At 31.9% G+C, this 16,674-nt stretch overlaps 2 protein-coding genes across 4 annotated transcripts in view; both read left to right on the top strand.

Moving 5' to 3' along the window:
* LOC115236011 (chromodomain-helicase-DNA-binding protein 1) overlaps window positions 1-11,321 on the top strand; it is a 22,855-nt gene extending 11,534 nt beyond the window's left edge. The window contains exons 4-23 of one of the 3 annotated variants that reach the window (XM_029808191.1): window positions 99-287; window positions 367-536; window positions 634-797; window positions 887-1,046; window positions 1,141-1,453; window positions 1,550-1,757; window positions 2,516-2,796; window positions 2,905-3,634; window positions 3,727-3,972; window positions 4,447-4,617; window positions 4,807-4,930; window positions 5,011-5,165; window positions 5,250-5,611; window positions 5,738-5,972; window positions 6,363-6,482; window positions 6,574-6,801; window positions 6,948-7,277; window positions 7,364-7,857; window positions 8,073-8,186; window positions 8,273-11,321. In XM_029808191.1, coding sequence (XP_029664051.1) covers window positions 99-287; window positions 367-536; window positions 634-797; window positions 887-1,046; window positions 1,141-1,453; window positions 1,550-1,757; window positions 2,516-2,796; window positions 2,905-3,634; window positions 3,727-3,972; window positions 4,447-4,617; window positions 4,807-4,930; window positions 5,011-5,165; window positions 5,250-5,611; window positions 5,738-5,972; window positions 6,363-6,482; window positions 6,574-6,801; window positions 6,948-7,277; window positions 7,364-7,857; window positions 8,073-8,186; window positions 8,273-8,495 — 5,017 coding nt within the window. In that variant the 3' untranslated portion in view covers window positions 8,496-11,321. The remainder of the gene's footprint in view (window positions 1-98; window positions 288-366; window positions 537-633; window positions 798-886; window positions 1,047-1,140; window positions 1,454-1,549; window positions 1,758-2,515; window positions 2,797-2,904; window positions 3,635-3,726; window positions 3,973-4,446; window positions 4,618-4,806; window positions 4,931-5,010; window positions 5,166-5,249; window positions 5,612-5,737; window positions 5,973-6,362; window positions 6,483-6,573; window positions 6,802-6,947; window positions 7,278-7,363; window positions 7,858-8,072; window positions 8,187-8,272) is intronic. The other 2 variants (XM_029808192.1, XM_029808194.1) reach the window with 2 other exon arrangements.
* A 483-nt stretch (window positions 11,322-11,804) lies between these two features.
* On the top strand, window positions 11,805-16,126 carry LOC115236012 (saccharopine dehydrogenase-like oxidoreductase). The gene is made up of 8 exons (XM_029808195.1): window positions 11,805-12,056; window positions 12,808-12,991; window positions 13,136-13,311; window positions 13,391-13,707; window positions 14,070-14,213; window positions 14,290-14,380; window positions 14,491-14,750; window positions 14,851-16,126. The coding sequence occupies exons 2-8, from the start codon at window positions 12,820-12,822 to the stop codon at window positions 14,954-14,956; spliced, it is 1,266 nt and encodes a 421-aa protein (XP_029664055.1). The 5' UTR covers window positions 11,805-12,056; window positions 12,808-12,819; the 3' UTR covers window positions 14,957-16,126.
* The last annotated feature ends 548 nt before the right edge of the window (window positions 16,127-16,674 follow it).

The following is a 16,674-nucleotide window of genomic DNA, read 5'->3' as shown; positions in this document are numbered from 1 at the left end:
TATATATATTTAATGAATTTGTGGCAATTACAATCACAAATATATCAGTTGTAACATTTGCACAGTTATACATATGTGTGATTTACTCTACTTTTTAGTTCACACAATTCCTGGAATTCAGAAAGTTCAGATTCCGAATCTGACGAAATTGAAAATCGGAGGCCGCCTCCTAGCAAGTCCCTGAACAGACGCGCGGCGCAAAAAGCGAAAGAGAAAGCCAGGGTACGAAAAAAGCGGATCTCTGAATCTTCTGAAAATTCTTCCTTTGATAGTGATGACAATAGAAGGTACATGTGAAAAATTAAATAAAAAAAGGTGTATATAAAAATATATATAACAAATTTTGATAATAAACTTAATTATCAGGCAAGTCACTAGACGGACTGGTACAGCAGTTAGTTATAAAGAAGAAAGTGAAGAAGGTACTGATAGTGAAGATTTGGTTGAAGTTGATGAATCGAATGCTGCATCAGCCGAACCTGATAATGCGGAAACTATTGAACAAATTTTGGGACAGAGAGTGGGCAAGAAAGGAGGTTGGTTTGTTTTTTATATATGACACGGCGTTTAGATATTAATCAAGATATTAGTTAAAAAATTGTAAGTATATATATATTACATAATTATTTGCAGTTACTGGCAACGTGACGACAATCTATGCTGTCGAAGAAAATGGCGATCCCAATCCAGAGGATCTAAGTAATGTAGAAACTGAAGTACAATATTGGATAAAATGGAAAGGCTGGTCTCACATACACAATACGTGGGAATCGGAGGAATCCTTAAAAGCACAAAAGGTCATTATTAATATATTTTCTAGTCTTTATTAAGTTTTTATGACTTTAAGAATCATTCTTAATATTAAGATTTTTATTAATCTTATTAGGTAAAAGGCTTGAAAAAATTAGACAATTTTATTAAACGTGAACGCAGAATGGAACAGATGAGAGAATACGCGGAACCAGAGGAATTGGAATACTTTGAATGTCAATTGGAACTCAAGCATGATCTTCTGAAAAGTTACAATAATGTCGAGAGGATTATTGGTATAACATTTTGACTTACATAGATATTTGTATTTCGAAAGAATATCTTAAATAATATATTAAATATAAATTATCATATATGGTTTTTTGTTAGCTGAATATAAGAAACCAGATTCGGAACATCCTGATTATTTCTGTAAATGGGACAATCTACCATATGCTGACGCTACATGGGAAGATGGAGCTTTGATAGTGAAAAAATGGCCAGAGAAGATAAAGGAATTTCGCGACAGGGAGGATTCCAAAAGAACACCAAGCAAACATTGTAAAGTTCTTAAATCTAGACCTAAATTTTATCAATTGAACGAACAGCCATCTTATATGGGCAAGGAAAAAGATTTGGTATTAAGGGATTATCAAATGGATGGAGTTAACTGGATGATTCACTCCTGGTGCAAGGAAAACAGGTACACAAGTATTTCTGTAATAAATAATAACAATGTATTTGAAATTATTACATTTATATTCAATTTATTTTGATTAATCATTATATTTTTTTGCAGTGTTATATTAGCCGATGAGATGGGTCTCGGCAAAACAATCCAAACAATATGCTTCCTTTATTATCTTTTTCACACTCAACAACTTCACGGGCCATTTTTACTAGTAGTTCCTCTGTCAACGATGACTTCCTGGCAAAGAGAGATGACTCAATGGGCACCTGATTTGAATTTCGTCGTTTATTTGGGTGATGTCAATTCGCGTAATGTTGTACGTGTTATTCCTTATTATTTTGCAATATATAGGGTGTTTCCCATAGACATAGTATATCTAGACCGAGTGTTGAGAAGTGGGGGCCAAGGTGCACGTAGAAAAGGACATACTCTGTTTCGTGCTTCTTGCGTTCTCTCTCGCTCGCACGTAGCATGACGAAAGAGAGCGCTATGCTATGTGCGAGCGAGAGAGAACGCAAGGGGCACGAAACAGAGTATGTCCTTTTCTACGTGCATCTTTACCCCCACTCCTTAAATAAAGGCAAACACTCGGTCTAGATATACTATATCTATGGTGTTTCCTAACTAAGTACACAAACTTGAAGGGGATATTCCTTGACTTATTCTAAGAAGAAAAGTGTCCTAAACTGCTTCGTTTTCAAAATACAGGGTGTCAAAGTTGTGCAAAGAAAATGAAAATTTCGAAAATATGGAAAACGTTTAAAGATATTTTATTCAAAGTTGGTAGGCGTGGTATTAATGTGGTATCATTACATACTTTTTATTACATATTATTACGTTTTTTTTTATTTTATTTTATTTTATTTTTTTTTATTACATTATACATTTATTATATATCATTACATACATGAAAATTAAGCAGTTTAGGACACATGTTTATAGGACCTTTTCTTCTTAAAATAAGCCAAGGAATATCCCCTTCAAATTTGTGTACTTACTTAGGAAACACCCTGTATACATACATATATACTTGATATGTTAAAATTCTAAATAAATTGTATAAATTCTTTTCAGATTAGAGAATATGAATGGTGCTATCGAGGATCGAAGAGACTAAAATTCAATGTCATACTTACGACGTACGAGATAGTACTTAAAGACAAAGCACTGTTGGGTGCCTTAAATTGGGCAGTGCTGCTAGTGGATGAAGCTCATCGATTGAAAAACGACGATTCTCTTCTATACAAAGCACTTAGCGAGTTTCACACCAATCATCGTTTGTTGATCACTGGTACTCCGTTACAGAATAGCTTGAAAGAGTTATGGGCTCTATTACACTTCATTATGCCTACCAAGTTAGTTCCTATTTATTTGAATTTCTCTACATAGCCATCTAGTATATATAGATTTTCTATTTTTTATTTAATTATTATATTTACGTTTACTGCATCATTTTAATACAGATTTGTCACATGGGAAGAATTTGAGAAACAACATGACAATGCTGCGCAAAAAGGATACTCCAAACTACACAAACAATTGGAGCCATTTATTCTGCGTCGAGTTAAGAAGGATGTTGAAAAATCTCTGCCTGCTAAAGTTGAACAAATTTTACGGGTAGAGATGACGTCTCTGCAGAGACAATATTATAAATGGATATTGACTAAAAATTACGAAGCATTAAGAAAAGGCATGAAAGGATCCAGTTCGACATTTTTGAATATCGTGATTGAATTAAAAAAATGTTGCAATCATGCTTTCCTTACAAAACCGATCGAAGCCGAAAGGGAGAAAAGCAGCAATGAGGATTATTTGCAAACACTTATCCGTGGTTCTGGGAAACTAGTACTTTTAGATAAATTATTAGTGAGATTGCGTGATACGGGACACAGAGTATTAATCTTCAGCCAAATGGTCAAGATGTTAGACATTCTCAGTGAATATCTGCAAAAGAGGCATTTCCCATTCCAAAGATTAGACGGCAGTATAAAAGGGGAACTGAGAAAACAGGCATTAGATCACTTTAATGCTGAAGGATCGCAAGATTTTTGTTTCCTGTTGTCGACGCGAGCTGGCGGTCTCGGTATTAATCTTGCCACCGCGGATACTGTGATAATTTTCGATTCCGATTGGAATCCGCAAAACGATTTGCAGGCCCAGGCTAGAGCACATCGAATAGGACAAAAGAATAAGGTACGTTCGCGATTGTCTTGAAATTCGATGCTCACTTGTATGCAAATTTCCGAGAAACTTCAATCTTATAACCTAATTTACATTGCATATAGGTCAATATTTATCGACTGGTTACCAAAAAATCGGTCGAGGAAGAAATTGTGGAACGTGCGAAGCAGAAAATGGTCTTGGACCATTTAGTGATACAGCGAATGGATACAACCGGACGGACAGTATTGGATAAGAAGAACGCAGGGACCAATAACAATCCATTTACCAAAGAAGATTTAACTGCTATTTTGAAATTCGGCGCGGAGGATCTGTTTAAAGATGAAGAAGACGGAGATGAGGAACCATCTGTGAGTTTATTGTCGTCTTTTATAGTTTTGTCTGTTGTGTAGAGCTATTTAATTCGAAACAACACGATATATTGTATTAATATTTATAATATTATATAATAATATTTGTGCAACTTTGAATACATTTATACATACTCATTTAATATATATTTAAAATCGGTTTAAGATATATACACGGAGTGCTTTGCACAAACGACTTTATTTCTTAGTAATTTGTTGTAATACAGTTTGTTTCTAAAAGCTTCTAGGATTTCCTCTATTTCAAATTGGCTAATTTATCCTAAGTAGAATTCTTTTCTTGGTTTACTTTCCCACCACTCATATTTATATTACACAATTATATTAAAATGAGAAAGCAAATAAAAGATAGAACATATAACAACATTTTTATTTTGTATTAGCATAAGAGTGGAGATTAAGAGAAAATCTTAAAGAAACTCGAATATAAATATTTATGAATTTCTGTAAAATTAGTGCGATATCGATGAAATACTAAGAAGAGCCGAAACAAGAGACGAAGCTCCAACGACGGTTGGCGATGAATTGTTATCCGCTTTTAAAGTTGCCAGTTTTAAACCTACTTTTGAGGAGGATTTGGAACCTATTAATCAGCCGAATGATAACGATGATGAAAGTAAAGACTGGGTAAGCATCACTGTGCCGGCGGCTGCGGTTCTTAATTTTTTTTTTTTTTTTTTTTTTTTTTTTTTTTTTTTTTTTTTGTTCTTTTTGAATCTTAAATATCTGAATAAATAAACTGTTCATATTGCAATTACAAATTTTTGTTAAGAAAAAAAAAAGATTGTTTACTTAATATTGTCTTATTCTTTTTAGGCTGAAATCATTCCGGAAAACTTTCGAAAAAAAGTAGAAGAAGAGGAGAAGTCGAAGGAAATGGAGGATCTTTATTTGCCACCGAGAAGTCGAAAAACACTTCAACAAATCAATCAGGGCGAAGGTATGTACTTTTACAAACACTTGCAATTTCTTCCTTGTAAATGTGAAATATATATAAACAAAAACGAATGCTATATTTAGGAAGAGGCAGAAAACGCAAAAAAGTACAGGATGATAGCGAAGAGGGCGAGGAGTCGGGTAGCGAGGCAGAAGGTAGTGATGATGAAAGACCCAAGAAAAGAGGTAGACCGAGAGTTTTGCCGCGCGAGTACATTAAGAGTTTCACGGATGTTGAGGTTTGTAGCAAGTTTCATTTTATGTCAGATTGGTCGATTTCTCGATTTCTCGTTTCTCTTTAATATAATAATTCTCCATCGCAGATACGAAGATTCGTCAAAAGTTATAAGAAGTTTCCGGCACCTTTGAAGCGATTGGATGATATCGCGACTGATGCTGATTTACAAGAGAAACCAATGTCGGAATTGCGCTTCTTGGGCGAACAATTGAAATCTAGATGCGACATGTGCTTAATAGAGTTCGAGAACACGGCGAAGGAAAATAAAACTGGCGAAGAAGAAGGCAAGGGGCCCGGCCGTAAGAGAGGACGGGGACCTACTTTCAAGATAGGCGGTGTTATGGTGAACGCGAAGTCATTCTCGGCCGCGGTTAAAGAACTCGAACCTTTGGAACAAGCTTTGCCATCCGATCCTGAGCAACGCGCCAATTGGCATCTCGACATTAAGTGAGTTTATAATTTATATCAGTTATATTTATCTTTTTTGTATCGAGTTTGATTTAAAAAATACTGATCTAAATAAGTAAAAATATCAAGTACGGAATAACTTTTAAGAAATTTTTGTCGCTTTAGATCGAAACCAGCAAACTTTGATTGCGAATGGACTTCCGAGGATGATTCAAGATTATTAAGGGGTATATATCAACACGGTATGGGTTCGTGGGAAGCGATAAAAATGGACGCTAGTTTGGAACTGGGGGATAAGATTTTTCCTAATGGCAGTAAAGTGCAACTTAAACGTGTGAACGCACGTGCGGAATATCTTCTGAAGATTTTGAAGAAACAAATTGATCTTAAGTTAGGAGTGGTAAGGTCATTTTGCATACGGCATATTACGAGTATATTTTTATTTGTCCTTTCATTTTTCAACAGGATTATATCTTTCTCCTACAATTAGAAACCGAATACGAGGTAATACCCAGACTCTTCTCCATCCATTTATTCCTTCCCATATCTTGTTAAATAATTGAAAAATACAAAGTGTGAACTATGAAATATTAACATATATTTAAACGAGGATATTTAAATGAGAATCTTCAGGCTAGAATATGAGCTGTCAAGCACTTAACTTTAACAAATTAAGCTTTTTTATCTTTTTACTATTTTTTAACTTTTATTTATTTTATTTATTAATTATATGTTCAAATATATTCTGTTTTTTTTTTTCGTTCGCATGTAAGTTAAACAATTATTTCAGACACGAATGAGAAAACCAAGGAAGCCCAAGGAGATGAAAACAGCAATCACTAAAGAAATTGTAGAAGATAATGATACTTCTGGTGATGAAACTAAGAAATCAAAATCCAAAAATGATAAAGTAAGTTTTCAAAAAGAGAAATTAATTTTTTATATTTTGTGAGTTTACATAATCCATCTGTATGTTTCACTATCCCACCACTTTCCCACAGTCTGGAGTTAAGAAAGAAGAAGATATTGTTGCAAAGAAAGAGGTCAAGGATGAAATTGATGATTTATCTGACGACAAGAAAAAGGATAAGAAAATTAAAAAGGAGAAGAAAGAGAACAAAAAAGCGAAGAAAAATAAACAAGCTGCAGGTCCTATGCATTTTACTGCGAATAACGAACCGAGGGCTGTTGATGTAATTGGCGAATTGGATCCTCCGATATTTGATGAGGTTAATATCATTTTTTTAACAGACTTATGTACTTTTCTTCTAGTCTGTATATACCGACATAAAATACATGTGAAAAATAATTAAAACAGAAAATTGTATTATGTATTATATGGAATAATAGTATCGTATTTTATTTTCTCATATAGTGTAAAGAAAAGATGAGGCCGGTGAAGAAAGCATTAAAGGCTCTAGATACGCCAGATATGTCTCTAAGCGAGGAGGAGCGAGTTGCTCGTGCGCGTCGATGCCTCTATCAAATTGGAAACCATATCAATACATGTCTTACGGAGTATAGAAACCCTGAACAAATCAGCGAGTGGAAAAGTAATCTTTGGTATTTTGCTTCAAAGTTCACAAACTTTAAAGCGAAGAAGCTTTATAGAATGTATAAGAACTTGGTGAAGCAAGGTGGCGATAGCAATGGCGGTACTACCTCGAGTCCTGATAAAAAAGAGGATGTCTCCAATACTACGAAGGTAGTGCTGCATCAAATTTTTTTAGTTTTTCTTATAGAAAAATATAGATAACAAATTTAAATTGTAATTTTTGTTTCGCTTATCAGAAACATAATGAAAGGTCGTCTCACGATAAACAACAGGCAGACAGCGGTAGCGCTAACAAGGACAGCAGAATAACGAAACGTAAAATTGATGATACCGAGGAGAACTCAAATAGCAGTATACAAAGTAAGAAACAGAATATTTCTGCTGTCAGTAGCAGTATCACCAGCACATCCACAGTTACTATTGGTGCTATTACGATTACTCCTATAACATCAACACCAAATTCCACATCAAGTACCACTAACAGTGCAGAAACATCACGACATAAAGAGCAAAAAGAGTCGAAGCATAAAGATATGAAAAGGGATAGGGAGCGTGACAGAGATAGAGACAGAGGACACAATGACAGGGGTATGGATAGGATAAGCGGAGGAAAGGACGACAGAATCAGGAGAGATAGTGGAGGATACAATATGGGGCATTATAGTGGCAGCAGGGAGGACGATCATTGGTTATCCAGAGATGGAAGAGACATGAGAGACGGCAGGTACGGGTAAGATCGTATTTTATTTTACATACATAGATATATATCTCGTGATATCAAAAGACATAAGTATATGTATGTGAATTTACATCTCCACATTTAGTTTAACTTGCTTCATTTAATTTGTCTTTAATACAAAGATAGAGCATCAAGGTTGTGGCGTTGAATAGAAATCACTATTTATATTAATTGCTTAACTGTGTTGTAATTTTGTTTTCCAACAGATTCGGAGATCACAAACGCGACCGCTTCGATATGTATGGCCGAATGTCCGGCGGTTATCACAGAGACAGGGACAGGGATCGAGATCGTGGTATGCACATGAATGAGAAGAGGAGGTGAGTAATAACAATCTTTATTCAATTTTATTTACAAATCTAATTCGTAATCTATTTCGCGTTAAATTAAACATATGGCTTTTCAGTGATTATTACCGATATTCCTCGGGACCGCCGAATTATGGATACAATCCGGGTAGTTATGGTGGTAGCAGCGGCAGCGGTGGTTATCCTCCAACGGATATCGCACCGGGTCATTTTAGAGGTCGCGGGTATCTAGGAGATAGTTATTCCGGTGATTGGCGGTCGAACAAGGATTATAGGCGAGATTACGATAGAAGGCCACCACCACCAAATGCCAACTCCTAGTGCTTCTTTTCTCTTCGGTTGTGACACAGTAGCGGTACCGTTTTATGTATGATTTTGAATGAAAGCTGGTTATATGCGTCTCTACGTGTAAGAAATGGTGATAAACGCGCGGTGTGTGCACGGTGTTTCTATGACATGAACCATATATATGTATATATATTGAAAATCTTGATGCTGTAGCGCATTGGTTGCTATAGAATATTCTAGAATACTAAACGGAACGTATTCTAAACGCTCCGAAGCATTGATGGCGTCAATTGGATCGTATTTCTGCCGGAGTATTTTTTGTTATGTATAATAAATAAACTGCTTCCGCGCTCTGCGCATATATTTTGCATTTTCGATATTTTAATTATGTACATAAATATGTACGTAAAATTCAGTTTAGGTATATATAGCTCGCGCACATGATCGCGAGGATTCAAATCCCATAATAAATCATTTCACCTATCGTCATCATTATGAATTCTGATTCTATTCTGATATTATCAAACATTTAACTGTTAACAAATATAAATGGACATGGTGTAACGCACACACACAATATCTATGAAATTGTACAAATTGTTTTATTAATCACCATCATAAATTTTCTAAAAAAAAGATTGAATATGTATTAAATGAATATGTATTCCAAAAAAATACAATTGTACGAAACTGTTCGATTCGATGAAGCAATATATGTCAATCTATTTTGCATGATAACGAAATATCGGCAGCAGGGGGACTATTCGTACATTTATTTAGTATTCACCGAAATTAATCTATATATAAATCAAAACAGAAATACAATTCAGGTCGCACTTTTTTTCCATAGTCTTGTGACATTTATGATTTAAGAAGAACAATAGAAATAGACAAGAATATTATTTTTGCATTCGTTATTTTATGATACAACAGTTTTTCAACCTAAATCTATGAAACCAATGAGACATAATGAAAATATTAACGTAATACTGTTGGTTATATTCCGTTCATATTCAAACTATTAAATTATATTTAGTGCACACGATTTTCATTTCTTTTTTTGACTAACGCAAGATTGAGATGTAAATCTTCTCATATCTTACTAAATAAAGAAAGTATAATGCCACTTTAAGTATGATTCAATAGTTTGATACAAGTGGAATATAATTATCGGTCTTATGTTAATATTTATAATATATGTCACACACGTTGATTTTGTAGATATATGTTAAAAACTAGTGTATCATAAAATAATAAACGCAAAAATAATATTCTTGTATGTTTCCATTCTTGAATCAGTCAGAAATGTCAGAAAACTATGGAAAAAAGTGCAGTCTAAATTGTATTTTTTTATTTGCATATATATGATGTTAACAATTAAATATAAATGGATATAGTGTAGCGCACAATGTCTGAAATTATACAAATTGTTTTATTAATCATCTTCATAAATTTTTTATAAAATAGATTGAATATGTATTAAATGAATATGTATTCCAAAGAAATACAATTGTATGAAATTGCTCAATTTAATCGGGCAATATATGTATATCAATCTATTTTCCTTGATAACCAAATATCGATAGCAGGGGGACAATTTGTATTATTTAATATTCATCGAAATTAATCTACATGCAAATCAAAATAAATACAATTCAGGCCACACTTTTTTTCCATAGTCTTCTGACATTTGTGATTCAAAGAGAATAGAAATAGACAAGAATACTATTTTTACGTTCATTATTTTATAATACAATAGCTTTTAACATAAAGCTATAAAACCAATGTGACATATTGTAAATATTAGCATAAGACCGATAATTATATTCTGTTTGTATCAAACTATTGAATCACTTATTATAACATTACGCTTTCTTTATTTAGTAGGATATGAGGACATTTATAACTCAATCTTGCGTTAGTCAAAAAAAGAAAAAAAAATCGTATACACATATAATAGGTTTTATATTATCTATAACCGGAAATCTTTTGTGTATAGAATATTAATATTTTTCAGCTCGAAAAGTTTCGATAGATTTCAAAGAAACAATTATAGGATTAATTAATCATATTTGCTCCAATTAATAAAGAACAACTGATAATTTCTGTATAACTTTTGAAGTTTTATATTTATAAAAAAACAAACAGTTAAAAGTCGGGCTCTTATCGCAATTATAGTTTTTATGAGAATAAAAGAACAATGTATGTGTATGTAAGTGTATGTGTATATGTGCGCGCGCGCGTGTATAACATTGTAGATTTTTCGTAATTGAAAATGTATGTTATCCTGTATAATTCAAGATTATCGAGATTATATGCTGAATACTGTGTCTATTAGCATATATAAAATGATTTATTTTATAGATTATTTTATGCTCGTCAAACTGCAATTTTCGTGTGCATTTGTGTAAATAATGACATGTATTTAATAAGCAAAATATATTCGCGATTATACTGATTCATATTAAAGAAGAACGCTAATTCTCATATTTTATGTCTTAAATTAAATAATCACGTTCAGAGACAGGATAATGCTATTAATCGAATGGTAATGGAGATTTGGTATTCTATAGATTTTCATTTGCGAAATAATGTTCCAATAAAATAATGAGCTATTCATAATTTATTACATTAGTGGCCGATTATATGAGAAACAGTGGTGATGATGTCGATTACAAAGCAAGGAGAAAGATACATTGTAAATATTCAAAGATTAAAATAAATATAAATGATATATATAGTGAAATAGTTTAAAGTCGTGCATATTAAGATACATGTAAAGCGATTATAACAACGTATTTTATCTATTGTAGATTATTCAGCGTTTCTGAAAATATATCTGCAGAAAAATTTTTCATGGTATAATGATGAGCATCATTTGTATTCTTGTACAAGAGAACCAGTATTATTATTTACAACGCGATAAAAAATTAAAACTTTATAAATCGCTATATAATTTAAAAATGTGAACCAATTATAGGATGAAAGCGTGACAGATAAATCAGTAATTGATTTTGTCTTTAGTTTATATCACAAAGTTTTCCGATTTAAAAAAATGATTGAAGTGATACGATATATTATATCAATTTTAATCGCATAATCTCCGATATTTATTAACGAAGTGAATATTCATTAAATATATTGTTTATTATAATTTTGTCTTTTACAGCCTTAAAAAACTAAAGTTTATTGATTATTTCTTCGATATAATTTTGAATTCTATAATTTTTGTATTAGTTTTACAATTTATACAATTTGCATGATGCATTAATATAAATATTAAATTTAATTTAAATTTATGTTAAAGTCAACACTAATATGTATTCGCAATAGCGGCAGCTAGCGGTAATTAAATGCATATATACATGTCTAAATAGGCGTGTCCCTCTCCAGTGTACCGCTTTCAGTAGTTTGGCCAATGATATCGTTGATACAATGAGTATGCCAGTTTTTACTTGTGTCTATCAGTGGTAGTCGATAGCCGACGTTTATCGATGTGCGTTGCAGGACACGTACGCATTCAGCTATTACTTTGTGCGACGCAACTTTACTTTTTTGGGGAAGAAGATTCACAGTTAATTCGGTCTAATCAAGGTATTGTACTTCGTGCACATAAGTTTAATGAGTACGCAATAATTTTTAAGATTTATCTCCTTTTTTTTATATGTCACGTATGACGTAATCCGGATTGCCGGCTATACAAATAAATGATGTTGAATGAATGTACAAATTGAATTATAAAACTGCATAATCATCCGAGTAAAATTCAAATAGTGATTAATTAGAACTTATAAAATCGCCAATAACGTTATTATTAATTATATAAAATATGGTCGTAGGTTGGATTTATAGTATATTGCATTTATAAGTATCTTAAAATGTTTATAAAAATTTTATTATAATTTTTAACAATATCTCTATTTCTTTACTTTTAATGTATTTAGTATTAATCTAGAATTTTTCAATGTTAACATTATATTAAACTATTTCTTTTTTTCTTTTTTTTCTCACCTTTTTTGTGTCTCTTAATAATATAATTTTAAAACATATTAGATATTTCTTCTATAAATATTAATCTTAAATCTTATTTCTTAAATTTTTCTAAATTTTTTCTGTGAAATTTTCTCATTAATATGTAGGCATATTGTCATTATGTATATGTAGATAAGCGAAAGAACATCATTGAATAGAATTTAAATGCCTTGGTAATAGTGTGGTCGCCTAGAAAGATTCGGGTTCGATCTTTCCGGTTTAATCATATTCGCGCCGGATATATTTATTTTTCATATGCCTAAAAATAAAAAAATCTCTTGTCAAATTAATAATAAATATTGTTTTGCTATAGATTACTAAAAAAATGGCGGACGACCGTTTGGATATAGTAATATTTGGTGCTACTGGATATACTGGAAAATATGTAGTGAAAGATGCAGTACATCTCTGCAAGGAGAACAAGCTAAGGTTTGGTGTTGCTGGTCGTAGGAAGGAAGCTTTGGAAGCTGTCATTAAGGAATTTGCCTCAGATATTGGTAAAATTAAATTTATTATGTTTTTAATTTAAGACTTAGAATTTAAGATTTTAATTTATTTATTTCAAGATGCGATAGAGCATCTAGACCATTTTCCATATTATTAATGGTATTATTATTATATATTGCACATTTACTTTTCAGACGATATACCTATTATCGTGGCTGATATAAAGGATGAAGAATCTCTTACAAAAATGACGAAACAAGCAAAAATAATTATTAATTGCTGTGGTCCATATAGATTTTATGGAGAACCAATTATTAAAGCTTGTATTGCTACTCGTACTCATCATGTTGATGTCAGTGGCGAACCCCAGGTGATAAAATATACATACCTTTACAACGAATATTATAATGAGTATTCAGTTATATGTTGATATTTTCAATATTTTACAGTATATGGAAAAAATGCAATTGGAATATAACAAAGCAGCGCAAGAAGCTGGTATTTATATAGTGAGTGCTTGTGGCTTTGATAGTATTCCTGCCGACTTAGGAATCATTTTTACACAGCAAACATTTGGAGGAGAAATCAATACTATTGAAACATATCTAAAACTTTGGACAACTGGAAATGTGAAAGGTTCTCTTCTGAATTATGGAACTTGGGAGTCTGCAGTATATGGCATGGCTCATATGAACGAATTACGAGCACTGCGTACAAAATTATATCCTACTAAATTACCCAAATTCACACCAAAACTGAAATCAAAGTATGTATCTTGTTTTTCAAATATTTCATATATATAATTTCATCATATATAATTTTATGAGTCGATTTTATATATGTTTCACATGATTAAAAATTATATGTAAGAATATATGTTATTATAAAAGAGTATGTATGTGTTTTTTTGTTTTTTTTTAATGATGTTTCATGTTAATGAAACATATCATGTAGACGAAGATAAGTAGTGCAGTAAAAGTTTCATTATGATAATAAGCAACATTATCTCTTATAAGGATATTTGAAGTAAAAATAAAGACGAAAACCACGATTATTTCGTTATTTTTAAATATTTCAATTTTTGCAATTCTTATATATTTTAATATTTGCAATTTTTCTTTATTGCAGGATACTACATAGAAGTGATGTTTCTGAAGGATGGTCAACTCTATTTATGGGTGCCGATCGTAGTGTCGCTTTGCGTACACAACGATTCATGTACGATAAATACAAAGAGAGACCTGTACAAGTGCAAACTTACATCACATTTCAGTTAGTATTGTATTAATAGAAATGTCGCAAATATTGAAAAGTATTTTTTGTATTAATATATGCTTTTCACTGTTAGATCTCTCTTTTCTTTCATGATGATTGCTATTGCTGGTATGATTTTCGCCCTCATGACCCGTACAGCATTCGGTCGTAATTTACTTCTGAAAGTATGTATGAAAGTATTTGTAGTTATACAAGTATAATGTGTATAATATATTTAAAAAATTACGTTTTATAAGTGAAAGCAAGACAAAGTAATCAAATGTAATGTTTGCAGTATCCGGCTCTATTTTCATACGGTTTTGTAAGCCACGAAAGCCCGAAACGGGAAACGCACGAACAAGCGCGCTTTTCTATAACATTTAAAGCCCTTGGATGGACTGAAAAATCGGCTGAACCTACAGATAAGCACACAGATCCACCTAATAAGAAAGTAATTACAAAAGTTAGCGGTATTAATGGATATGAAATAACTAGCATTGCATTGATCTTATCGGCAATTACAATTCTTAAGGAAGCTGATAAAATACCTGACAAGTAAGTTACTTATCAGTTATCAATATGACATAACTGTCCATTCTATTATAATTTAATGCATTGAATTTTGATTTTATTCTTATCAATTATATCTTTACAGCGGAGGAGTACTTACACCTGGTGCTGCATTTGGTAAAACTTCTATGATCGAGCAATTGAATAAACATAATATTAAATTCGAAGTGATATCATCTACCGAAAAGTAAAAATATCAAAAGATTCTATAAAATTTTCTTTAAATATATTTTTGGTGCAGTTGGAGATGTACGGTGGACTCTTTTTAACACACTTTGTAATCAGGTTTACATTTTATACTAATATTTTTATAGCTTTTGAGTAAACCTGTTATGCTTTATATGCATATTTCACAATACTTTAGGAGAACAAAAAATGATATCTAATTGTATTTTTTTATGTTATAATAGACGAACTAATAATTTTTTAAATTATTATGCATAATACGCATATTAAGGTTGAGATAATATGACACTTCATTACACAACACTATATAATATATTATATATAAAAAATTACAATTATCATTCAATGACAAAAAGGAGTGGCTTAATTAAGAGCTGAGCGCTGTAAGCGGTTCGCAATGTCTTTTACCTTATCGAAATTTTTTATTTTGTACGTTTCGGTCCTAATTTCAGCTGGGGTCACTGGGGTCATAGACAAATGCATGCACAACCTAATTTAAATTCCTTTGCTGAAAGGATGTCGCTTCATATGTTTCGGTCCGAAATTAGGACTGAAACATAAAATAAAAAATTCTGACAAGATAGAAAATATTGTGCACCACTTACAGCGCTTGGCTCTTAATTAGTTCGCTCCCTAATTAAATATTTATATCAGAGCCTCTTACTTTATTTTTTACAATTATCATTTTGTGATTGTATTCATGAACAAATTTCTCTCTCTTTACATGTTATGAATAAGAATAATATTATTTCAAGTTACCTTTTACCAAATCTATATATAATTAGAAATAATGGTAAAATATATCTAATATTGTAATTAATAAAGATCATTTGTCGTTAAATATATGAAAATGGGAGAAGGATTTACAATCTATTTGAAATTACAAAATTTAGTACAAAGACTTTTTGCTAAATTTTCAAAATATTTTGCTAATATTTTATATATACATTTTTGAGGAAATTTTTATTATTTTGTGAGATATATGTATATGTAATTTAATAAATTAATACTCTCTTTTGTTCATAATAAACTTATTAACATAATTTTTTGGACTTCTGCTAATACCAAGATAACATCTCGTCTACACCTTCAGTTTCCGTGATTTCTCAAAAATAAACTACTAGATAATATTAATTTTGTATGTTGAAATTAAAAACTTTATCAATTTTTCCCAACACATTCATATCTTTTTAAATATATTCACAAACTCAAATACCTCCTGTTTAATCCTTTAATCCTTTTCCCATTTTTATTATAATATGATGCATTGTAATTCAATTAGTTTCTCATTTAAACATAATATGTTGTCAATATTTGTTTTTTTTTCTCGTTCATATACAGGGTGTCCGGTAAAGATTGTGCCAACGCTCGTGAGCGGATAGAGCACAGTAAACTGAACAGAAAAGTCCTGTAACATTTTTTTCTATAACGCTTAATAAAGGAGTCATTATTGAGTAAAGTCTGTCAATCAGCGCCGACCTTTAGCCGCGCGCCTGGTAGTGTGCGTGAGCACTCCGTCGCTACGGCGGCGCACACTACCAGGCGGACGGCTCACCGACGTGCGTCCGGCTAAAAGTTGGCGCTGATTGACCAGACTTTACTCAATAATAACTCCTTTATTAAGCGTTATAAAAAAAAAAAAAATGTTACAGGACTTTTCTGTTCAGTTTACTGTGCTCTATCCGCTCACGAGCGTTGGCACAATCTTTACCGGACACCCCGT

This window comes from Formica exsecta, unplaced genomic scaffold (assembly GCF_003651465.1).
Source record: "Formica exsecta isolate Colony F162 unplaced genomic scaffold, ASM365146v1 scaffold2374, whole genome shotgun sequence".
Classification (NCBI taxonomy): domain Eukaryota; kingdom Metazoa; phylum Arthropoda; class Insecta; order Hymenoptera; family Formicidae; genus Formica; species Formica exsecta.
This window is presented reverse-complemented; position numbering and strand designations above follow the sequence as displayed.

Bases quoted from the DNA above. Each gene is read 5' to 3' on its own strand.
- LOC115236012 (XM_029808195.1), top strand. From the start codon at position 12,820: ATGGCGGACGACCGTTTGGATATAGTAATATTTGGTGCTACTGGATAT. The intron at 14,381-14,490 runs GTATGTATGAAA...TAATGTTTGCAG, and splicing joins GTCGTAATTTACTTCTGAAA to TATCCGGCTCTATTTTCATA. The intron at 14,751-14,850 runs GTAAGTTACTTA...ATATCTTTACAG, and splicing joins GCTGATAAAATACCTGACAA to CGGAGGAGTACTTACACCTG.